At 41.1% G+C, this 24,236-nt stretch overlaps 1 protein-coding gene across 8 annotated transcripts in view; it reads right to left on the bottom strand.

Annotated features, from left to right (window-relative positions):
- Positions 1-24,236, bottom strand: part of Rufy2 (RUN and FYVE domain containing 2) — a 35,225-nt gene that overhangs the window by 3,802 nt on the left and 7,187 nt on the right. For 5 of the 8 annotated variants that reach the window (XR_010044316.1, XM_063239590.1, XM_063239588.1 and 2 more), the window contains 14 exons: positions 21,723-21,840; positions 21,222-21,323; positions 19,282-19,405; positions 19,050-19,111; positions 18,105-18,170; positions 14,298-14,367; positions 12,320-12,421; positions 12,000-12,116; positions 10,304-10,471; positions 8,484-8,581; positions 5,960-6,079; positions 2,915-3,044; positions 2,348-2,442; positions 113-161 (listed from right to left, as the gene is read on the bottom strand). Coding sequence is in view for 6 of the 8 variants with exons in the window: in XM_063239590.1 (XP_063095660.1) it covers positions 113-161; positions 2,348-2,442; positions 2,915-3,044; positions 5,960-6,079; positions 8,484-8,581; positions 10,304-10,471; positions 12,000-12,116; positions 12,320-12,421; positions 14,298-14,367; positions 18,105-18,170; positions 19,050-19,111; positions 19,282-19,405; positions 21,222-21,323; positions 21,723-21,840 (1,421 nt within the window). In the remaining 2 variants the exon portion in view is untranslated. Of the gene's footprint in view, positions 1-112; positions 162-2,347; positions 2,443-2,914; positions 3,045-5,959; positions 6,123-6,296; positions 7,731-8,483; positions 8,582-10,303; positions 10,472-11,999; positions 12,117-12,319; positions 12,422-14,297; positions 14,368-18,104; positions 18,171-19,049; positions 19,112-19,281; positions 19,406-21,221; positions 21,324-21,722; positions 21,841-24,236 lie in introns of those variants that run through there. The other 3 variants (XM_063239587.1, XR_010044317.1, XM_063239591.1) reach the window with 3 other exon arrangements.

The following is a 24,236-nucleotide window of genomic DNA, read 5'->3' on the forward strand; positions in this document are numbered from 1 at the left end:
CTCTGCACGGTCTGGCCCTATAGTGGCCAACGGTTACAAAAAGCTTGGCTTTATGCTGGGGACATTCACACAGAATTACATGTTCCTACTTGAGAAAGCATTTTCTACTTACCTGCAAGGCTTTGTTAGCTTCTTTTATATCTTCTATTTTAAGTTTGGATCTAAAAAAATTAGAAACAGGTCTACATTTTAATACACCTTGAAATACAGAACATCTAGCAATTCATTAGAAAGGCACTGGCTTCACAAAGGATGTGAGACTCACTGGGCACTGTGAACCCACCCAGCAGCACAGGGATCCAGGCGTGGGAGGGATGAAACGCTTAGGGCCACAGTACACTTCCGACCTTTTGCAAATATGAATGTAAAGGGTGACTAAAAGACAGTGAATATTTAAATTTTTGAAGTTTAAAAAATGTAAAAGACAGGGCTGGGGATTTAGCTATGCCAGGCTGTAACACACTTTTAAGTGTAAACATTCACAACATTTTATGATTGTTCTTCACTGACAAAACATCTAAAGCATAAATTCAGTCAAAAACATTATGCTATGGCCAGGCGTGGTAACACACTTGAAATCCCAGCACTAAAGAGGCAGACTGCCATGAGTTCGATGCCAGTTTGAGCTACATAGTGGGTTTCAGACCAGCCTGGACTACATGGAGAGGCTCTGTCTTAGAAAACCAGAAAGAAGAAAAAAGAAAAACCCTTCCCTGGGTTTCATTACTATTTCTTTTTTTTTTTTTTAACTTTTTTTCTTTTTTTTTTATCAGTACTGGGGATCGAACTCACAATCACCTGCTTGCAAGGCAGGTGCTTATACCGCTGAGCTAAATCCCCAGCCCCTTCATTACTATTTCATAGTATGCTCTCACCGAATTTAAAATAGTATCTAAATAGCCAAAAAAGCCTGAGGCCAGTTAAAAAACAGTGACTAGGTGGCATTTAGGAGGCTGAGGCAGAAGGACTGTGAGTTGGAGGCCAACCTACTTACATATTAAGATCCTGTCTCAAAAGACCAGAAAAAACAATGCTCCACACTCAGGATCTAGTATGCATAAGGCCCTGGGTTTAATCCCTAGCATAAAAACTGATCCAACCCCCAAGTTTGTAAAGAACTGTTCTTGCTGTTATGTGGTAGGCAGAAATGTGTCCTCTGTACTTATTTCAGTGTGACAACAGGAATGAGGGAGTAGAGAGGCGTATCGCCCATCCATCCTACGGGGGCACCTCCCTCTGTGGGACCAGGAGCGAGCCCGGGGCAGCTGGCACTGAGTTAAGCCCCCAAGCCTTTTTATTGTTTGTTTGGAAATGGAGTCTCATTTAGTTGCCAGACTGGTGTTAAACTTGCCATCCTCCTGCCTCAGCCTCCCAAGTAGCTGTAATTACAGACATGCACCTAAAACACCCAGCTCTCCTACATGTGCTTAAGTAAAATAACCTCAGATTACAGAAGAACAGCATACAGTGGACTACACTCAGGTACTCAGGTTAGGTATGAAATCAGCATTTGTGTTTTGTTTTGTTTTTTTTTGTCTTTTTCTTTTTTATCAGTACCAGGGATCGAACTCACAACTGCACACTTGCAAAGCAGGCACTTATGCTGCTGAGCTAAATCCCCAGCCCCCAGCACTTGTTTTTAACTTTTTTATCTTTTTTGGTTGGGTGGGATAAGACAGGGTCTTGCTGTGTAGTTCAAGCTGGCCTTGAACTCATGCGGTAGCCTAGGCTGGCTTCCAAAGTGCAGTGATCTTCTGCCTCAGCCTCCCGAGAGCTGAGATTACAGACATGCACCACCATATCCGGCTCTAATTTTGTGCCTTTTTATGCTAATTTTCTAATTATAAAATATCAAAGAATTTTATAAAAGTGAATGGAGCATGAGTCACTATACTTTTTCAGCTTTTTGTTATCCATATTAAAAGAAGTGAATTATGTCTAAATGTGACAACAGTACATTCATTAAATTAACCTAAGTTTACACCAAACACCTGGTCACACATCAGGTTTTCTGAGACAAGGCCTCACTATATAGTTCAGACTAGCTTTGTATTCACTATGTAGCCCAGGCTGGCCTTCAATTCACAGCAATCCTCCTGCCTCAGCCTCCCAAATGCTGGGATTACAGGTGTGCACTACCACAGCTGGCTTATTTTTTAATCTTTAACTTCTTTGTTGTTTTTCTTTAATAGCATATATCTTCTTCTTGTATTTAAACTTTTCTGCCTAATTGGTTTGGTCTATTCATAAGAATGAATAGTTTAACTCACAAGAATGAATGGTTTAATTCATAAGAATTAAAAATAAATACTTAAAAATAAATAAATTAAAGGAAAAGAGAAATTACTCGCTAAGTTTGTTGCCAAGTTCTTGAAGAGCTTGTTCTTGTTCATGATATATTTTTTTCAACTGCTGATTTTCATCCTGAAGATTAAGGAACTCCTTGAAAACAATAAAAGATAGAAAATGCAGTTTAAAAGAAAGAAACAAACCACAACATACATATCCTATTAATTAGGAATAAATCAATATCCTTAAGATTTTTATAAGAAACATGACTACATGCCCAAAGCCTTTTCCTACCTGCTGTATGTTTTGGTGTGTAGACAGGGTTTCCCTGTGCAGTTCAGGCTGGCCTTGAACTCTCTGTGGCCCAGGCTGGCCTCTACTTTGGGACAGTCCTGACTTGGCTTCCCAAGTCTGGGATGAAGGGGGTGTGCACCACTGTGCCCAACCTTATTTCTTTTCATCCCTGCTGTTTTAACTATGTTCTGTTCATTTAATCTCCTGACTATATTCTACTCTTTTAGATGAGTATTGTGTACTGTTTCCTTCTATAAATGTGTTATATAATTATCTTTTTAAGTAAGTTAACATTTGTTCGTGTAACATTTCAAGTTGTCCCACTCTTTACTTTTTTAAGACTGACGATTTGTTGGGTCTCGTTTCTGAGATGAGACAGGGCGTCCTTCTCCTTTTGAAGGTCCTCCTGCAGCGCTTGCCTCCACTCCTTCTCGATCTTCAGGTCGGTTTCCAGCTGCGCCCTGCAATGACAGCAACACAGCGCTTAGCACTACCCCTCCTGGGCGACTTCTGCAGGAGCTGCTGGCGGAGTGCTTTTGGCAGTTGCAGTCGGCAGCATAGGACCTTCACCAAGAGCCCCCGACTAGACAGTCACCTCTGCCTTTCCCTCCTGGCCCCTGACCACTGGACCCAGGGGAAGAGCGCGCATCATGTGCTCAAAGCCGCCGCACCCTGGCAGTGGGAGGAAGGGCAGCAGGGCGGCAAATTCAGTGTAGCTCTCCATGCTCTGTGCATTTTTTTTAGACAACTAGTGAAGAATATTCATGACAATTACAGCAACTGCTAATTCATTTAATATCAGTAATAGAAAAATTAATCCCAGTACGAGTGCTAATTTGTAGGTTTGTGTTTGAAGCTGACCGATTACAGGATCCAGCTAAGATCAGGAAACCACTGAGTGAACATCTATGCTGCCTGACGACCCAACCCCTGCTCAGGAAAGCACTGGTGTGTCACTCCAGGGACACGGTCCAGCTGGCAAAACAAAAGTCAAGTGTCACCTTTTCTGTCTGGTTTATTCCTTTGAGGCAGGGTCTTACTATGTGGCCCAGGCTGGCCTCAAACTTACAATCCTGCCTCTATACCGAGGGTAGGGTTACCCGCATGGGCCTAGGGTCCTGCACTGCAGACTGATACCCCATGAAATGTGCCCATTGTTACTGCTTGTCAGTGGGAATAACAAAGCACATATTCTAATAATAAAATCATTTCTAATAATCTATATTTTATATGCAGTATTGAATCTCATTAAGTGAATCAAAATCATAATAGTATTTTAATAATTTTGTTCTTCTTTGTATTACTTATTATTTTTTCATAGCTAGCCATTTCCATCTATAGACACATATTGCTAGTAGAATATATTTTAGGTTTCATTTTATGTCTTGTAGTGCTAGGAATTGATCTCAGGGCTTTTGCACTGAACCAGCCTTTTTTAAAATTTTAAGACAAAGTCTCATCTCAGTAAGTTGCCCAGTGTCTTCTCTCCTGTTGCTGAGAAAAAATACCTGATACCCAGAGTTAAAGGGCAAAAGGTTTATTTAGCTCACAGTTTGTGGGTTTCAGCCCATAATCAGCTGGCTCCAAGGCAGGGTGGCATCACCCAGGAGAAACAGTTCATGTTGGGCAAAGGTAGGAAAAGCAACAAGGGGCCAGGGATTTAGCTCAGTAGCATAAGCGCCTGCCTGGCAAGCACAGGGTCATGAGTTTGATCCCTGGTACCAAAAAAAAGAAAGAAAGAAAAACAACAAGGCACCTTAACAGTGTTTTTCTGTCCCTTTTATTTTATCCAGACTACTCAGGATGGGTAGCACTCACATCCTTAATCCTAGTGTCCTTGAGCCTGATGTTATACTATGAATCAATCCCGGCATCACACACTCTAGATCCAGCCACCTCTGAAAAAGCCCCCTCTAAAAACCAGAAGAGGCTTTGAGGGGATATTTAGATACAAGTCATACCACGCAAGCTGGCCTTGAATTTGTAATCTTCATGCCTCCGCCTCCCAAGTAGTTGAGATTATTGGCACATAACACTGTACGGGCTTAAATTCTACATTTTGTGGTTCAAATCAAGCTAGACATTGCACATGCCTACTGTACCAGCTATTTGGGACGCCAAGACAGGAGGATTATACGTTCACAGCCAGTCTGGGCAATTTAGTGAGACCTTCTCTCAAAATCAAAATAGCTAGGATATAGCTCAATGGTAAAGTGTGTACCTAGTGGGTATGAAGCCCTGGGGTCAATCTCTAGTGCCTTTAAAAACAAATAGTAATCGGGGCTGGGGATTTAGCTCAGCAGCATAAGTGCCTGCCTTGCAAGCAGGCAGTCATGAGTTCAATCCCTGGTGCTGATAAAAAAACGAAAAAGACCAAAAAAAAAAAAAAAAAAAAAAAAAACCAACAACAAATAGTAATCAAAAAGAAAACCCTACCACTTTTCTGGATTCACATCAATATACATATTTAATGGTCCCCATGACTTTTATTAAAAATGGAATCATACTTAAAAACCTATTTGCAAACCTGCTCTTTTAAAACTCAGTGTCATATACTGACATCCTTCCTAGCTCGTGTTACATAGGTCATACAAAATATTAACAGAAGTGTTCTCAGAAAACTGCATGTTCTGTGGTGATATAAACTTGTTGGGTTATAAAGCTTATGAGGACTGGGAATATGGCTCAGTGGTGAAATTCCTGCCTTGTATGCACTAGCCTTGGGTTTGATCCCCAGCACCACCAAAAAAAAAAAAAGCTTATGATAGCTGGGAATGGAGGCACATATCTATAATGCCAGACTCTGGGAAGCTGAGGCAGGAAGATGGCAAATTCAAGGCTGGACAGGGACATCCTGTCTCAAGATCTTAAAAAAAGGCCAGGGATGTACCTCTGCATGCAGGCCCTGAATTCAACTCCCAGCACTACCAAGAAAAAAAACCTTACTATACTCATTACATAAGAGGGGCAGGGGATTTGGCTCAGTGGCACAAGTGCTTGCCTGGCAAGTGTGAAGTCATGAGTTTGACTCTGGTACCAAAAAGAAAGAAAAAAAGAAAAAAACTGAAACACTACCTAATGGCCAGCAGACTACTGTTAATAGTGGGAAGAATAAAAGTCTAGGCAAGACAGCAAGGGAAAGCTGAAAGTGCTCTATAACTAATAAATGGAATAAAAACATAAGTAAACACAAAATCTAATTGTATTTTCTGTAAGTGTGCACACGCTCGGGTTGGAACCCAGGGCCTCTTGCATGCTGGCTAAACGCTCTACCCCTGAGCTACATTCCCAGCTCAGCCTTTGTTTTTGATCTTGGCAGTGGACAGTCTAGGGCCAGGCGTGCGAGAGGGGCGGGCGGGCAGGCGGGCACACTCACAGCTGCCGCTCCTTGCACGCGATCCGCTGCTGCAGGCCGGCCGCCCGGCTCAGGCACTCCTGCACGCACTTCTCGTCCTCGCCTTCCGCCGCCACTTGCTCCCTCTCTGCTTGCTGCAATCTGGTGTAATTCAAATCAACTTTGGGTAAAACTGAGGCTAGAACTAGGGTGTAAAAGGGTGAAGAAGACAAATAAAAGAAAAATGGGGAAATAGAAACATTTCTAAATGAAAACAAAGTTTGGGGGAAAACTCACAAACTCAAATGTGAAAGAGCCACACAACGTCTAGAAATTGTTTGGTGATTTTTTTTCAACACAACATATAATATGCCCAGGGTTACTATCTTTGAATTGGTTTAATTCTTGCTCATGATTAACAGTGCAAAGCAATACAGACTTTACAGTTATCTGGAGTATAGTGAACAGGTATATTAACTGCCTTCTGAAACCGCTGAACAGCGTGATGTGTGTGTGAGGACGTGGAAGCCAGAGCAGCGGCCTCCGGTCACGCCAAAGGTCAGAGCGCCCTTCCTGCTGCAGCGTTCCACGCTTCCTAAATTATGTTGAGGTTCTGTGTATGTCTCTGTGTGTATAGATAGTTTTTAAGATTTAAAAAGAATTTAGTACTATTCAGTATCATTTTCTAAAGGTCATTTTCCTCTCAACATTTAAATATTAAAACTTAGCTAAAAAATGTGATTTTGGGGGCTGGGGATTTAGCTCAACGGCACAAGCATCTGCCTTGCAAGCAGGCGGTCGTGAGTTTGATCTCCGGTACCAATAAAAAAGAAAAAGACAAAAAAAAAAAATGTGATATTCATTTTTTCTGTTTTTATTAGCAAGTCACTGCTTGTCCCAGGGCTAATGCTTTCTGTCTCCCTTGGCCATCAATATTTCTGACATTTAAGTTCAATATTTTGTAAGAAAATACTTCCCAAGATTCAAGAGATGTTAATTCCTTGGAGGGAATTACAAGAGACATTTCTGTTCAGCTATGTGAAAGTCCTGCCTCTTTTTGTCTGCTTTAACTCAGACTCATGAGGCAACCCTCACATATTTCAGGGTATAAATGCTGCTTTCAAGGAAAGGAGATTAACATTTAAGTGATCTCCACGTTTAAATTTAAAATTAAAACATTAAGGCAGTGGGGGTGGACCTAAGCTTCTTCCCTAAGGTCACAGAGAGTAAAATCAAAGTGAGGTAGGCCTTGGAGTTGTGCTATTACAAAGGGGAAAGGCTGGGGCGGAAGGGCCTGAAGCACAGGGTGATGGCCAGTCTGGGTCAGACACCTTTTGAAAACATATTAAAAACATCCATGAGGAAGTTCTTAGGCAGAGCAAGCTAGGGTGGGGCTGGGGGAAACAGCTGTGTCAACACACGTGAAGCCAAAGGATAACTTATTTTTGAACGATTTTTATATTTTCCATCAAAAAGTAGCTGAAAAGATAGAACTGCATTTGGAAACTGGTCCTCCAAATGGTCACTGCTGCCCTCAGCCCTGGGAACAAGGTGTGAGGAACGTGTTTTTCGAAACCCGAGCGCGGCTCGGCCCGTGGCATTGTACTGCCTGGCAGCCGGGAGGGCCTCCTGTGTCAGTTCTGTCTGTCTGATCTCCTGGCAGAGTGTGCATTTCCTTCTAGCCTGCTTAGACGCAAGTGGCTTTCAGAAAGAGATGTCCTTGACCAGCTTGTACTGGTCCTGAGTGTCGCTGCCAGCACACTTCACCAATGACATTGCAATCGTCCTAGTTTGAGTTAACAAATCGCTGTCACTTCATGATGGAATGGACGGAAATCAAAGACAGAAAAAGGTAATAAAGATGTCCAAAATGTAAAAATGGGGACAAAGAAAACAAAAAAGAAAAAAGAAGAAAGAGGATGTCAATAAAAGAATATTCATGTTAATAAAGCATTAATAGTTATGTTTTTCATAAGTAGATTCAAAGAAAGCAATGGTAAGACATATGTTGACATCAACATGACAGGGCAATGGAATACATTACATTTTCCAACAATAAAAGTGAAAAATGCCAATATAAAACAATTTAATTTAAACAACACTGTATCTTGGGTTGGGCTGATGGGCCTGGCTCCAAGAATGCAAACTAAACTGCTTGTTCAGAATTCTTGATTTCAGATACGGAGATGATGAATGGTAAAGGATATGGTAATCAATACACATGGAAATCAGTCAAGGATAATCCCACCATGTATTCTGTCCACTTATAATTTTTCCAGGTTTTTATTTATTTGTTTTACTATAGAATAAACCACAGGAAATTGCTGATATTAGGCCTTTAAAAAAAAAACTACAAGACAGTAACTTCAAACAAACCAGCCTAATATAAAGCAAATTGAAATTCCATGCAACCACCAAAATTCTGCTCAGTTTAACAAAAAAGCATGTCCTAATCTGTGTCTTCCTAATGGTTTCTGTGGCAGGTGTCAGAGTTGACAAAAAAAAAAAAAAAAAAAAAAAGAAGTGGGGAGGGGACAGAAAGAAACTTGTAGTGACAGTGCTGTACCTTTGTTCTAGCTGCTTCATGGCTGTGGTAATTTTATTGGTTTTTTCTTCTAGTCGGGCAATTATTTCATTTTTTTCTTTCAAACCATCTTCAGAACCCTATTTATAAAAAGGAAAAGTTATAGTGGTTCTGATCTTTTTTTTTTTTTTTTTGGTACCGGGGGATCGAACTCATGACCTCATGCTTGCCAGGCAGGCGCTTATGCCGCTGAGCTAAATCCCTGGCCCTGAGTGGTTCTGATCTTTAAACTTGAATGTTCACAAGTCTTTTGCAATGAGATTGTTACTTTGAAATGAGCAAAATTAATTTGTACATTAAAATAACTATGATATAGTGGTACTAGTTTTCATTTCAAAAATAGTGAATAAAAAAGACTTCATTGTTTTTGGAAGCCAAGATGAAATAATGCAAAATATGTCATTTAAAATTAATTTAAGTTTTTTTTTTCTTTATCAGTATCGGGGATTGAACTCATGACCATGCACTTGCCAGGCAGGTGCTTATGCGGCTGAGCTAAATCCCTAGCCCTAAAAATGTTTTCTAAAAATAAAACTTAATTAACTTGTAAAGGTTGGCTGGGTGATTTAGCTCAGCCGCATAAGCACCTGCCTGGCAAGTGCAAGGTCCTGAGTTCAATCCCCAGTACCACACACACACACACACAAAAAAAAAATTCTAAAAAAAAAAACTTGTAAAGGTCACTGGAACAAGTCTATTTTACAGTAATGTCATTCTGTTAGAAAATGCACAATGATGGGGTAAGGATATAACTCAGTGGCACCTGCCTGTGAGGTCATGAGTTCAATTGCTGGTACAAAAAAAAAAAAAAAAATCACAATGATAATACAAAAGCATTTTGGGCCAGGGATATATCTCAGTGACACAAGTGCCTGCCTGGCAAGTGCAAGGTCCTGAGTTCAGTTCCTGATACCAGAAAAGAAAAGCATTTCAATTTAAATTACTACTTTCAAAGGACTAATTGTATAACGCAGTTCATCAAAAGGCACTGTGTATTTAGACTGAGAGTCTTCCCAAAGCAATCTTTATATTTTCAGCTTTTTAGCATTAAGAAACAAGTTCAGGCCTGGGATGTAGCTTGGTGTCAGAATGTACATTTAGTATATGCTCTAAGTATAATTTTTTTTTGATCGGTACCAGGGATCGAACTCACAACTCCCTGCTTGCAAGGTAGGCGCTTACGCTGCTGAGCTAAATCCCTAGGACCTCCAAATATAATTTAAAAATAAATAAATAAAGCACAACACTAAAAATAAATTTAAAAGTACAACAAATTCCAATAGAGAGTTTTGTTTGGACTTTGATGTGTCTATTATTTTTTTTGGCAGTGCTGATGATCCAGCCTGGGACCCCATCCATGCTAAGCAATCTACCACTGAGCTATACCCCCAGCCCACACCGCATCTCTTATGCTTTTATCTATGAAAAAACAAAGGCAACAGACACTGGCTTTTATAACCAACATACACAATTAGAATGGCATAAAAACCAAACACTTTCTGCAATTTTCAATGTATATAAAATGAAATCAGGATTGGGGTGTAATTCAGTGGAAATGCATTTGCTTAGTATGCATTTGGCCCTGTGTTTGATTCATAGCAATGTGTGGACAGGGTTGGGGGGTAGGATTTAGAGCCTGGCCAGGTGGTGTATTCCTGTAATCCCAGAATTTGGGAGACTGAGGCAGGAGGATCGCCATGGGCTCGAGGTCAGCCTGAGCTACTTAGTGAATTTAAGGCCAGCCTGAAGTCCAGAGCAAGAACCTGCTGCAAAAGGAAAAGAAATTTAGGAACATTATTTACCTGCAGCTTTTGATACATCTCTATGTTGATGGCTTTGACTTCCTCTAGCTGTTGGCGAAGGCCTATCAGCGTGTCTTGCTTCTCATGGATATCTTTCTCCAGAAGTTTCATGGCAAGTTCAATCTCATGTTTCATACTCACTTGTACCGAAAGCTCATTCTCTACATCCTGCAATTTCAACAAATCTTCAATTCCTGTGCCACTCAGGGCGTCAAAATCAGATGCAAGACAGTTAATGAGAGGACAGATTTTCCACTCAAGCACTCTTTTTAAGTCTATTAATGATAACCAACCAGGCCTATCACATAATTTTATATATTTCCTTTTTTTTTTTTTTGGTACTGGGAATCAAACTCATGACCTTGCACTTAGCAGACAAGTGTTTGAGCTGCTGAGCTATATCCCCAGCCCAATTTTATATCTTTTCAAGTGTCATTTTTGCTAAAAATAAAGCAGTTTTAGACTTTTTATTAATCACCATTATTCTAATAGTTCAAGAAGTATTTTTATGCCTCATATATTTAGTACTAATATTATTTAAGGAAAAGAAAATGAAGCGGCATATATAAGACCAAAAGTAATTCACAACTATTTTCTTAAATAATTTTTATCAAGCCAGGTATGGTGGCACATGCCTGTAATCCCAGCACTCAGGAGACTGAAGCAGCAGGATTGTTGCAAGTTCAAGATAAACTTGGCTTACAAAGTGAGCTCAAGGCCAGCCAGAACTGCATAGTGAGACCCTGTCTCAAAAAAAAAAGACAAAAAAAAATTTTTATAGGATTGTTTCCTAATGTTAAAACAAAAGGTATTTCCATTATTAAGCTGCTCACTTACATTATCCTGTATATTTCATAATTTCTAAGTCTTAAAAAATAAATAAACGGGGCTGGGGATTTAACTCAGCGGCATAAGTGCCTGCCTTGCAAGCAGGCAGTCGTGAGTTCGATCCCTGGTACCGATAAAAAGGAAAAAGACCAAAAAAAAAAAAAAAACAACAAAAAAAAGTAAACAGGGCTGGGGATTTAGCTCAGCAGCATAAATGCCTGCCTTGCAAGTGCAAGGTCATGAGTTCGATTCCTAGCACTGATAAAAAAAAAAAAGTAAAATTTAAATGTGGTTTTACTAACAATATAATTTTAAAATTTTGTAGCTAATTCACTTTATCCTCTTCTGTGTTTCTGTAATGCTGCTCACAACCATAGATTTTTTTTTTCTTTTTGGTCTTTTTGAGACAGGGTTTTGCTACGCAGTTCAGGCTGGCCTTGAGCTCACTTTGTAGCCAGGCTGCCCTCAAACTCCAGTGATCCTCCTGCCTCAGTCTCTACAGTGCTAGATGTGTGGGGGGCTTTGTTTTACAACCATAGATTGTAATTCAGTTTCTTCTTCTTTTCTTTTTTTTTTTTGAGACAGAGTCTCACTACGCAGTCCAGGCCAGCCTTGAACTCACTGTGTGGCCCAGTCTGGCCTCAGACTCATGTAATCCTCTTGCCTCAGCCTCCTCCTACGTGTGGGGAATTCTTGTTCATGCCGCCAGGCCTCCACACCAGGTTCCCAACTCACAGTTTCAAAAACACGCATAGGGTGTGAGCTCAGGGGCTGTGAGAACATGCAGGAAGTTTGCTGTCCCACAGTTAAAAAGCTTAGGCTGAAAGCGATCTGCGGAGTTCCGCTAAAGCAGCTCTAGAGCAGCGACCTGCCGTAACTGGGCCTCATCGCGCAGCTGCCGCCGGGCGTCGTTGTACATTTCATCCAGCCCCTGCCGCGAATGCTTGTAGGTCTGCAGCTCAGTTTCCACATCCACTTTGGTGACCTAGAAAGAAAACACCCAGGGCCGGGGACACAGCTCAGCGGCAAGATGCCTGCCTGGCAAGCACAAGGTCCTGAGTTTGAGTCCCAGGACCAAAAGAAAACATTCGACATTTTACTTCATAGTCACTCGTACTATTAACGCAGCACAGAAGTCTGCAGAAGCCCCTGTCCCGGGCCAGTCCGTCTCACGCTACTCACACTCACCTCTAGGTGCTGCTGTGTCTTCCTTAAAATCAAGTTATTTTCACTTCGTAATTGATGATTTTCTTCTTGGAGCTTAATTATGTTATTCTTTGCTATTGCTAACTAAAAATTATGAAATGGAGAAGAAAAAATGAAACATTTTTAATTATACTTGCTTTACTCATTATGCTTATGATTATAAACAACAAAAGATAAAATACTCCAACTAGCACATTGTCCTTTATATTGATAGAAACTTTCATAATACAAATGGGCTCTTTTATTTTGGATTTCCTTTGTACATTTCTATTTACTTTTGACCTGCTCCGTTTCCAACCTCCTTAGGTAACCTGGTGGTCCCCCGCTCCTGGGAGGTCACCATACTGATGCCGAACTTAGAGCAGACACTGGATGGGCATAGCACACTGCAGCACAGAACTCCTGGACCATTCTCACAGGGTTAAACATGAGTGAGGAGGTGGTCTGGCACAAGGCCTAGGATAAAAAGAGGGATACTAGGAGCGGTGCATGATGGTACGCACCTGCAATATCACTCAGGAGGCTGAGGCAGGAGGATCAGCATGAATATGAGGCCAGCCTGGGCTCCATAGTGAGTTCAAGGCCGACCTGAACTACAGAGTGAGACCTTGTCTCAAAAAATCAGAATAAAGGGGACTTGCAATTAATAATTCCAAACCCCAGCTTACTGGGCTAGCACTTAACACGTCCCCACTGGCTTGAACCACGGATGGGACACATGTGACTATACAAGCCACCTCTTTGGACAGTCATGCATGCACAGCCCTGTTGAGATCATATTAAAAACTCTCAGTGCAGCTAAGGTCAAAAAGAGGCCCTGATTAGTAAGCAGCTTTATACCAGTCTCAACCAAGAGTCTGACCATCAAAATAAAGATGCATTCCTAACTGCATTCATGCGAATTACCATGTGCTGCTTCCGGGTTTGGAAATATCAGGTCAATTCAAAAAGAAAAATTTTAATTAACATGGGAGATAGGACTCGCTGCACTAAATAATAGACTCCTTCCTCTGGCCTTATTCTGCAGATTTGAAGCAGTAAGTCTTTGATTTGACACTTTTTTACTTATCTTTAAAAGCTACAAATAGTATTAAAGAGAGAGTCAAGATAAAATTTGTTTTCTTTGTGGTACTGAGGATTGAACCAAGGGCGTTTGCAGTAAGGCTATATCCCCATCCTTTTTTTGATTTTTTAATTTTGAGACAGGGAATCTTTAGTCACTAAGTTGCTCAGGTTGTACTCAAATTTGAAATCCTTCTGCCTCAGCCTCCCAGAGTGCTGATATGCAGATGTGTTACCACCCCAGCCACTGGTTCTTCTCTAAATGAGCAGTGGGGCCACTGGATGGTGACTTCTGCAATGTGGGAAGCCAAAGCAGATGGGAGGAGTTTCACATGTAGGAGGAAAAAGGTGAAGAACGGGTGGTTGTAATTATACAGTGGTGCTTGTGAGGAAAGTAATGTGACTAGTGGAACAACAAGAACAGAATCATGTTAACAAGGATTCTAACTTTTGGGTCAGTCCACTATCTAGTAAAATCTGGGTGACTACCCAGATTTTAAAAGAAGAATCACAGCATATGTATACAAGACTTTGTGTGAGTTTCCACTCTGGGGACTTGTTTCTAGAATTGTCTCAAATAACAGTATCTCACAGCGAGTGACACAGCGAGGATTGGCCTAGGAATATATAGTTTCTCTAGATCTTACAATCATCAGTTACAAGCATTTCACTGTGGGGGGGGGGTCGAGGCCACACTTACGAATTCATTCTTTTTTTTTTTTTTTTTTTTTTTTTGTCTTTTTCGTTTTTACCGGTACCAGGGATCGAACTCACGACTGCCTGCTTGCAAGGCAGGCACTTATGCCGCTGAGCTAAATCCCCAGCCCCACGAATTCATTCTTAACACGGAAAAGGATGACAACCAGTACATCCATGAAAAACAAGAGGGTGACGTTACCTCTTCAATCAGCTTAGTGTTTGACTTTTCTAATGAGTCAACTCTTGAATGGAGGCTGCTGACTGTGCTGCTGAAATTAACAAAGAGAAACTCATTCAGAACCCTGCCTTCTGGCAAAAGCAAGCCAAGTGCGCCATCCCGGACTCAGGTGAGTGGCATGCAGCACCTGCCCTCCAGAGGTCCTGGCTGTGGGAAACTTTATTAACCCGCATAATCTGATTTGGCCAGGAATCACAGCACACTGCAGGAAAAGAATCAGAATTTCTATTAAAACTCCACTTGGTGCTGCTCATTACTTATTGTCCTTTTGGGATCCTTCTTAATATCTGAGAAGAGAAATTCCATGCAAAGGTCGGGGATTTAGCTCAGTGGTGTAAGCGTCTGCTTGGCAAGCGCAAGGTTGTGAGTTTGATCCCCAGTACCAAAAAAAAAAAAAAAGAAAAAGAAATTCCATGATGCAAAGATTACTGAATATTGTCAATATTAGTAGTATTATTATTTTTTTTTTGTCCTGGGGATTGAATTCACGACCTCACGCTTGCCAGGCAGGCGCTTATGCCACTGAGCCAAAACCCTGGCTGTCAAAATTAAATTTTCAATTATTTTTAAAAGGATGAGCTTTAAATATATACTCTGTCACTGTGGCTCTTAGATAAGAATATAAACAATGGTCTTCAGTCTAAATCACAATCTGTTTCCCTATTTTCATAACTTAGAAACTTTCAAAGCTATTTGTAGTTTTAGAAATATGAACTAAACATCTATCATTGATTGGATACAGTTCAGTTAGACATCCTGAGCCCCAAAGATATAGTCAAATAACATCATATAAATACATTTAATTACTGATTAACATCAAATAAATACATTTGATTACTTGTAACTTTTTTTTTTTAATCGGTACCGGGGATTGAACTCATGACCACATGCTTGCAAGGCAGGCGCTTATGCCACTGAGCTAAATATCTAGTCCCAATATATTTGATTACTGATTAACATCATATAAATACATTTGATTATTTTTACTTATATTAACCAAAGCGGACATTATTATTACTATTTTCTGCCTTTTTGAGACAAGGCCTCCCTATGTAATCCAGGCTGGCTATGAACTCATTATGTAGCCCAGGCTAGCCTCAAATTCATGGTGATCTTCCTGCCTCAGCCTCCCAAGTGCTGGGATTACAGCTATGCATCACTACACCTGGTAAAAACAAGCATTATACATGTTGGTTAGTCGATTGTCCAAGGCCTTCTTACACTACCTTAAAACCTTTCCTCAATAAAATGCAATATGCTTCATCACAGCATTATCTATAACAGAACAAATTTTATACTAGCCTCAGAAAAGTTATTGGTATTTTAGGTTGGTGAAATAAAAAGTTTTCCCGGGCTGGGATTTAGCTCAGCAGCATAAGCGCCTGCCTTGCAAGCAGGCAGTCGTCAGTTCGATCCCCGGTACCAATAAAAAAGAAAAAAAAAAAAAGAGTTTTCCCTTTCATATTACATCATTTTGAAAAATACCAACACTCTTACATCAACAACTTGATTTACTCCACAAACAGCTCCAAAGTGTCCCAGTGGTGACATGGACAAGAACAGGACCGAGAGAAGAAAAAGCAAGGTCACGGCCCAGCTCTCTACTTCCTGACTGTGTCACTGGGACAGCTGTAAAGCCTTTCTGAGCTTCAGTTTCCTTTCCATAAAACTGGACGACAGCATTTGTCCTGTTCTCACATGAAAACCAATACCACAATGGCCAGAAATCCACTCTGAAACCTTGACAGTGTTTTTCTTTGAGTAAGGGATCACAGGTGGGTTCTAGTTTTTCCTTTTTTTTTTGAGTTCCATTTTTTCCTATCTTTTTATACTTTTGAAATATTCTCAATGTATACAACTACTCTCTACTAGACAATTAAAAAGTTTTAAAATAAATGAAAAAGACAAAAAAAAATAATGTATACAAACTAAAACATTGAGCTGGGGATATACTCAGCAGCATAAGTACCTGCTTGGCAAGCACAAAGTCTTGAGTCCTGAGTTTTATTTTCAATACAAAAAAAAAAAAAAAGAACAAGTAAAACACTGGTATTGCTCAGGACTAATATACAAGACTGAAAAGAATGCGAACAAGAATGCTATCTTGGGGCTGGCGGTTTAGCTCAGCAGTGCAAGTGCCTGCCTGGCAAGCGCGTAACGAGTTCAATCCCCGGTAAAAACAAAAACAAAAACCCGTGCTCTTGAACTAAACAGAATGGACCTGAACACCACTAAGTGAAAATAGCAATTCAGAGAAGAGTGAGAAAGTGGGTGACCTTATATATAAACTACAGGGCACAGGGCAGACGTAAGAATCAGCACACTTATTACTGCTTATTGTCACATGTGACCGCTGGAGGAACACGAACACTAATGCGTCACGTCAGGGCCCCAATGGATGGACAGAGGTCAGACCAAAGGAGCAGACTTTCCAGGTGTTTTCTGTGTGTTTTAAGTGTGAACTGAATGAAGCTATTATGAGTTCCCAAAGAATGCAAATTTAAAACTACTACACAAACACAAGGTTGCATTCAGAAATACAACTTCAGAAACATAAATTATAAAATATACATGCATTTCCCATGATTTCTATGATTTAAAAAAAGCCACTAAGAAAGTTATTCCTGGCTGGTCCGAGTGCAGTGGTGTTTACAACTAATTGATCACAACCAGTTACAGATTTCTTTGTTCCTTCTCCACTCCCACTGCTTCACTTGACTAGCCTTAAAAAATAAAAATTTTAAAAAAAGAAAGTTATTCCTATTTTTATAACTTGGGTTTCTTTTTGTAAAATGGGAAAAGGTTTACTTGTGTTTTCCAATTGCAACACAACGTTCGAGTAGAACTCAGGAAACTACAGAGCATAAAATAAAAATTATTACTAATTATTCATAACCTCAACACCCAGGGGAAGCCACTTTCACTAGCTCCTACGTTTAACTCATACAAGCAGCCTGTTTCTAAATACAGAGCAGCAGTACAGCAGTTGTGAGCCGCCCGATCCACCTGGCACCCAAGCCCTGGCCAGTCTGAATTGCAAAGTAAATCACGCATAAAATACACAGTGGGTTCTGAAGAAAGCGCCCCAAAGCAAAATACCTTAATAATTTTATATTGATGTTGAAATAGTAGAGTACACTGAGTCAACTAAATCACTAATTTAAAAATGCTGATGTAGTTAGCAACACTAAATTGTCCTGTCCTGCAGTTTCCATCAGCGCAGCCTGCGCTCCTCAGCCTCAGTGAGCTGGGAGGCTCCCTGGGGTGGCTGGGAGGAGGACGAACCCCTACCCCAACAGGGACGGCTGCATCTACACACACTGCCCTTAGAGGCCAGAAAAACGAGACTCCGAACCACCCGAATAGTATGAACGTCGCCTTTCCAGGCTTTTTTTCTTTTCTTTTTTTTTTTTTTTTTTTGTCTTTTTTTTCATTTTTATCAGTACCGGGGATTGAACTCAGGACTGCCTGCTTGCAAGGCAGGCGCTTATGCCGCTGAGCTAAATCCTCAGCCCCCCAGGCTTTTTTTTCAAGGGTACAGAGACATGTTTATAATTCTATCTGAATTTAATAAAAGTTCTATTTAAAATCAGATTCTCATTTTCTGCTGAAAACACATTCTTTCCAGTAATTATGTATGTTCTTAATTTGTTTTCTTCCCTCAAACCTTTCTCTTGGAGGAAAGGAATAGGGTTAAGCTGAAAACAAAGTAAAAGCAGCCTAAGACAATATAAATAGATAACTGTGTGAAGTACCCACAATACTTACTTGAGTTGTCTATTTAATTCTTCAACGTAATTCTTTTGGTCCAAAATGGCAGCAATCTGGACATTCCTGAGGGAGACACAGCAGGTTTGTGACAGTTGGACAGGTGAAAAAAATACCTAAATCATCTAAAACAAAATCCAGAAGTAGTTTTTCCTTTGGTGATATGAGGGATCAAACCCGGGGCCTTTACTCTGAGCTTTATGCTCTGCCTTTTTTGTTTTTTAATCTTTTTTGAGACAGGATTTCACTACACATTTCAGGCTGGCCTTGAACCCACTTTGTAGTCTAGGCTGGCTTTGAACTCACAGTGATCCTCCTGCCTCAGCCTCCCAAGTATTTATCCTCAGCCCTTTTAAAATCCCAAATCCTCAGGCCAGGGATTTAGTTCAATGGCATAAGCATCTGTCTGGCAAGTGCAAAGTCATGAGTTCAACCCCTGATACAAAAAAAAAAAAAAAATTTCCTTGCTGATTCAACCAGACTGGGCTTAAATTTGTCATCCTTTTGCCACAGCCTCCAGAGCACTGGAATTACAGGTGTGGATCACCACACCAGGCTAAAAGTCAAAAACCCTGTAATCATGTAGCAGTAAGCTAGGTACTAAGTAACTATTACCTCTGTTGAGTAAATTGCTTACTAATACTAGGCTTCACCTATCAGTATATTTTAAATACAGTAACTAGCATTAACACAAAACACAGCTATTAACTAGGCCTTGGCAAACACAGGTATGACTGAAAGTCCTACTTCCTATTATAGTCTCCATTTTTAATTGCTTTCTCTCTATTTGTTTTGTAAAACTTTTAAAGAAATGGAATGAAAATGGAAATGGAACATAGCGGGAATCTCAGGACACACAGACACACTGTAAGTGAAAGATGTCAAATCACTCTGTAAAGGGCTACATTAAAATATAGCGTGAGAAAGGACTAAGGAAACCCTTACCTTTCTTTATTTCCAATATCTTCTTCACTCTTCAGATACATGGAAAAATCAATCACTCCAACCTGAAGTTAACAAAGTCATTTTTATTTAAAGGGAAAAATAACCTCACTAACACCCCACTGAGTCTCACTCTTTATCCTCCTTTAGTGTGTAACAGACTGTCTGCAGCTTAGAGCGACCTGCAGCACAGAAGCTGCAACCTCTTCGTGTGGTACCAACCACGCTCACTTACTTGGGAATCTAAATCTTCTCCCTTTACGCACAGATTGGCATCTATCACGTTCAGGCCAACCAGCAGCCCGACAATCACAGCTCCTTCCTCCTCCATCATCAGTGCATGATACTCATAGAATTCACTGCGAAATCAGAAGAACAAAAACCTGAAATCACAAGATTACTTCTTTTTTTTTCTTTTTTGGTATTTTTACCGGTACCAGAGATCGAACTCAAGACCACAGGCTTGCAAGGCAGGCGCCTATTCCACTGAGCTAAATCCCCAGCCCCCACAAGATTACTTCTAAAACTAAGTTTAATAGTCTTAGTGTTTTATGTTATGGACATGGAAATAATCCAACTTGAGTATCTTTGTTTTATTTTCATGTTTTTATTTTTTGCAGTGTTGGGGACTAAAGCCAGGGCCTCATGCTGCCAACCGTATCCCTGGATGTCAGTTTGATTTTACATTGGCCTTTCTTCATGCTAACTTTTCAAATTTAAATGAGGATATAGAAAAGAGATTGAAGCAGATAAATGAAGAAGAATTTTTGGTCAGACAGGGTGATGCATGCCAACAGTTCCAGCACTTGGGAGGCTGAAACTGCTGGGAATTTGAGGCCAGCATGGGCTACATAACAAAAAAACTAAAAATGAAAGAAAGAAAGAAAGAAAGAAAGAAAGAAAGAAAGAAAGAAAGAAAGAAAAAATTTTTGAGCAAGAAGAGAAGCAAAGAGAGATTAAAAGAGAGAGAGATAAGTAGGGTGGGGCGGGGAATGCCGGTAATCTCTGTTGCTCAGGAAGCTGAGGTAGGATTGTTGAGTTTGTTGCTAGCCTGGGTGTATAATGAGAACATGTCTCTAAAATAATGGCAGGAGGAACGGAGATACAGCTCATGCCTGGCAAGCACAAGGTCATGAATTCAATTCCTTGTAACAACAACAAAAAAACTACTAATAATAATGCCAGATGTGGTGGCACATACTCCAGTACCCAGCACTCAGGAGACTGACACAGGATGATTGCTGCAAATTCAAAATCAGTCTGGGCTACATAATGAGACTCTGACAAGGTCCTGAGTTCAATCCTCAGCACCAAAAAAAAAAAAGGAAAGAAAGAAAAAGAGATAATGCTGACACCTAAAACTAGGACTTGTCAATATGTACTCAGAGAAAGTTATCACTGTCATATGCTATCCTAAATAAGAGCCCAGGATATTATTTCATCTGTTCAGTGAAGCTTGAGACCTCTGATGAACTGCAGTGCTTGAAGCTCATTCTCATCTCACAGTGGGAGATCCGCGGACATGAGCATCACGGCCTGAGTTCCCCACACCACCCCAGCCCACAGCTACAGCTCTGTGCTCAGCCTAACGTGGCCTGCAGCTCACACTGAACTGGGCCCCGGGCAGCCTCAGCAGAGTAGAGATGGAAGGAGCCCGCTGCTTTAAACCCCCAATCTCCAATGCAAATCTTTTTTTTTCAGTCGGTACTGGGGATTGAACTCACTGAGCACTTGCAAGACAGGCACTTATGCTGCTGAGCTAAGTCCCCAGTCCTCCAATGCGAGTCTTTATCCACATACTAAACTGCCATTTATAAGCCCGAAAGCCAGAGACATGACATACAACATCCCCTTGCAGGCTGATGAAAACTGACGGGATTCTTATCTTGGGCTCCTTCCAGACCCATGTTAGATCCTATCGGGTTTTTCTCTCACAATTTGCTCTTCCTTTTGCTTTGTGCCACCTTTTTTTTTTTTTTTTTTTTTTTTTTTTTGGTGCCGGGGTTTGAACTCACGACCTCACATCTGCCAAGTAGACACTTACACTGCTGAGCTAAACCCCAGCCCTGTGCCACCTTATTGTATCTTACACATTTACATTTTACATCTAACCCTTTGCACAAATAGGGTTTAATAAAATAAAGTATAGAGATGAGCGTGGCCGTGGGCACTGACCTCAGGAGCTCTCTCTGAATAATCAGGCAGCGCAGGTAGTCAGCCATCTTCTTTTGCATGAGGGCTAACCGCAGCCAAGCCCTCGCCCGGCCCAGCGGCGTCCTAGGAAGAAGAAGCCACCGGTCAGAACACAGCCTTCCGCTGGGTGAGTCACGGGCTGCCTGTGCTAGCTTTGCTGAGCCACACATTAACAAAGGAAAGAAGAATTTTATCATGGTTTTGTTCTTCCTGTTAATAAATTTAAGCTGGCTTTTTGAGCAACCCCTGGGAGGTAGGCAAATCTGCTCCAGTAGAACATCTAAGTAACATTTTGATCATTTCAGAAAAAATAATTCTTTCTCAGCAGCTAGAAGGCAGAGACAGGAGAACTGCTGTGAGTTCAAGGCCAGCCTGAACTACACAGCAAGACCTTGACTTAAAAAAACAAAACAAAAGCTACTTTATACAGGAACAGTAAATAGGCTTTTGGGGGAAGGATGAGCGACTAACAGGATGACTTACTTAAGACCCGGTAAATCCCGGACACTGGCTCCTATTTCCTCTGCTTCTGGGTACAACTTTTCCACCAGCTCTAAAGGGCCCCAGATGGTTTTGTTATAACTCAAAAATGACTTTCTTACTGGAAAAAAGAAAAAAGCAATAAATGCACACAGTTCAACAGAAACAACTGTAGAAACTTTACCTTTAAAATGTAATCTCAACATTTCTAACACAGTGTTACCCAGAGACCTTCCGCCACTGCACGGCCCTGGGCATCAGTGGCCTCTTTGGTCAAGACCCTGGAGCCCATACTGCCTTTTGCCATGTCAGAAAAACCTACTTCAGCCATTCCTCCACATCAGAAACATGCAGGAAGGTAATCAAAAACAGCCAAGCCGGAAAAAAAAAAGGGGGGTGTGCTCAGTGAGATAAGCGCCTGCCTGGCAAGCACAAGGTCATGAGTTTAATCTCCAGTACCACACACAAAAAAAAAACAAACAGCCAAGTGCTGCAACCTCAGCACTCCAGTGGCTGAGGTAGGAGGATTGCTGTGAGTTCAAGGCCAGCTGGGCTCCATAAGTGAGTTTAAAGCCAGCCTACACTACATAGTGAGACACTGTCTTAAAAAAAAAAAAAAAAAAAACACTAATCATGCAATTGCTACGTGCTTCTTTCGCAGCCCTGACCAGTGCCCTGCAGAGACTGTATCTGTCTAATCTAAGGTGCCACCTGGGACAGCCCAGGACTGGCAATGGAGCAAGTCCCAGCACAATGAAGATCTATAATGTCAGCAAGATGGGCTGAGGACCTTGAGGAGGGGCTTGCTACAGTTTGTTAAATTTAATAAATTTTGAAAAAGAATTTAACTCTTTTGGTCATCATTCAACAAAGTCCAATTCAACAGGCTTGGGGCAAGTAAAACTCATTTATTGCTATTTTTTTAAATCAAAGTTTAATATAAACAAATAAAGTTTTTAGAAAAAAAATTAGAATTCAAGAAGGCCTGATGGGACCGTGGCTTCCTAATGTGCCGAGAAATGGATCACAATGCTGCCACTGGCCCCAGCAGCTACAAGTGGGCAGGACAGCAGAGAGAGATGTGGGCTGGTATCAGGTGCACACCTGGTTTTGGTACCCAAAAAGAGTAGTGCACTATTACTCACATAATTTTTTTTTGTCTTTGAGACAGGGTCTCACTATGCAGTTCAGGCTGGCCTTGAGCCCACTTTGTAGTACACTGGTCTCAAACTCACAATGATCCTCCTGCCTTAGCCTCTCAAGTGTTAGGATTACAAGCGTGCACCACCATGTCCGGCTACTTACATAATTTTAAGAAATTATTTTGTCTTAACATTAAAAAAAAGAAGCCTCCAGTCAGGTGGGAAACACAAAAAGCCGCACTGAGCTCCCAGCTCCTCTCTCAGAACTAGAAAACTTGCTGGGACCTCTGGAAACCAGGCAGGGCTCTCAGGGTCAGCTCCCAGTCCCTCCCCGGCACGTGGTCCCTGTGGGAGGCCGCTACATGCATGGGAACAGCCATGCACTAGGCAGGGCCCACAATGCGCCCAGAGCCACCAACCATGTGGGGCGAGCTCGCATCACGTGCATAAGGGACATGGAGGCAGCCGTGCATAAGGGACATGGAGGCAGCCTTGGGCACCCTCAACAGCGGCAGGGAGCAGGGAGCTCTGGGACACAAGAAAGCGACACCCATGGCCACCTATCTGTTCAGACTGGGCTTTTATCAGGAACTGGTCGCCAAGGACTTCTCATGCCTGTTCTGGGCCACAGTGGAGCAGGTTTTACTTTTGTGTTGTATCTAAGAAATCACTGCAGATCACAAAGATTTTCTCCTACATTCTACAGTTAGATCTAGATTTTTTTTAGAAAGGGTTATGTTACTCAGGCTTGCTCTGAACTCCTGGACTCAATAGTTTTATCTGTCTGCATCATGAGTAGTTAGGGCCACAGGCATGAGAGCTACCACAGGTACCATTTATTTTGAGTCAATTTTTATATCCTGTTCTTAGTACTGAATATATATGACTTTTTAATTGTTGGCATATATTTGGAATACATAATTACATTTCTCTTTTGGAATTGTTGCAATACCATATGCAATACCATTATTTTGATCATCTTGTACTAAGTATATATTAAAGCTTCAGTTTTTTGCATATGGTTATCCAAAATAAATAAAAAAGAAAGAAACCAGTGCATTAATAACATCACATAGGATTTCTTAAGCTTGGGTAACAAGGCTTCATTCTTGTTTTGAAGTTCACTTTATTAAAAAAAAAAAGTCACAGGGTCTCTCTCTGTAATTCAGGTCAGCCTTGAACTTGAGGCAATCCTCCTGCTTCAGCCTCCCAAGTGCTTGGATTACAGGCATGCGCTATCACGCCTGGCTTCTTCTTTTGGTTTTTATATCTACCCAACTTTCCTGTTCAGTAGTCAGAACTTCTAAGCCTTCCTAACTCAGCCATGCTAATATGTCAACAACAGCCACACTTCTGCTTTCTGAGTCACAGCAGC

This window comes from Cavia porcellus, unplaced genomic scaffold (assembly GCF_034190915.1).
Source record: "Cavia porcellus strain 051 isolate PalLab524CR breed Dunkin Hartley unplaced genomic scaffold, mCavPor4.1 scaffold_28, whole genome shotgun sequence".
NCBI classification, from domain to species: Eukaryota; Metazoa; Chordata; class Mammalia; order Rodentia; family Caviidae; genus Cavia; species Cavia porcellus.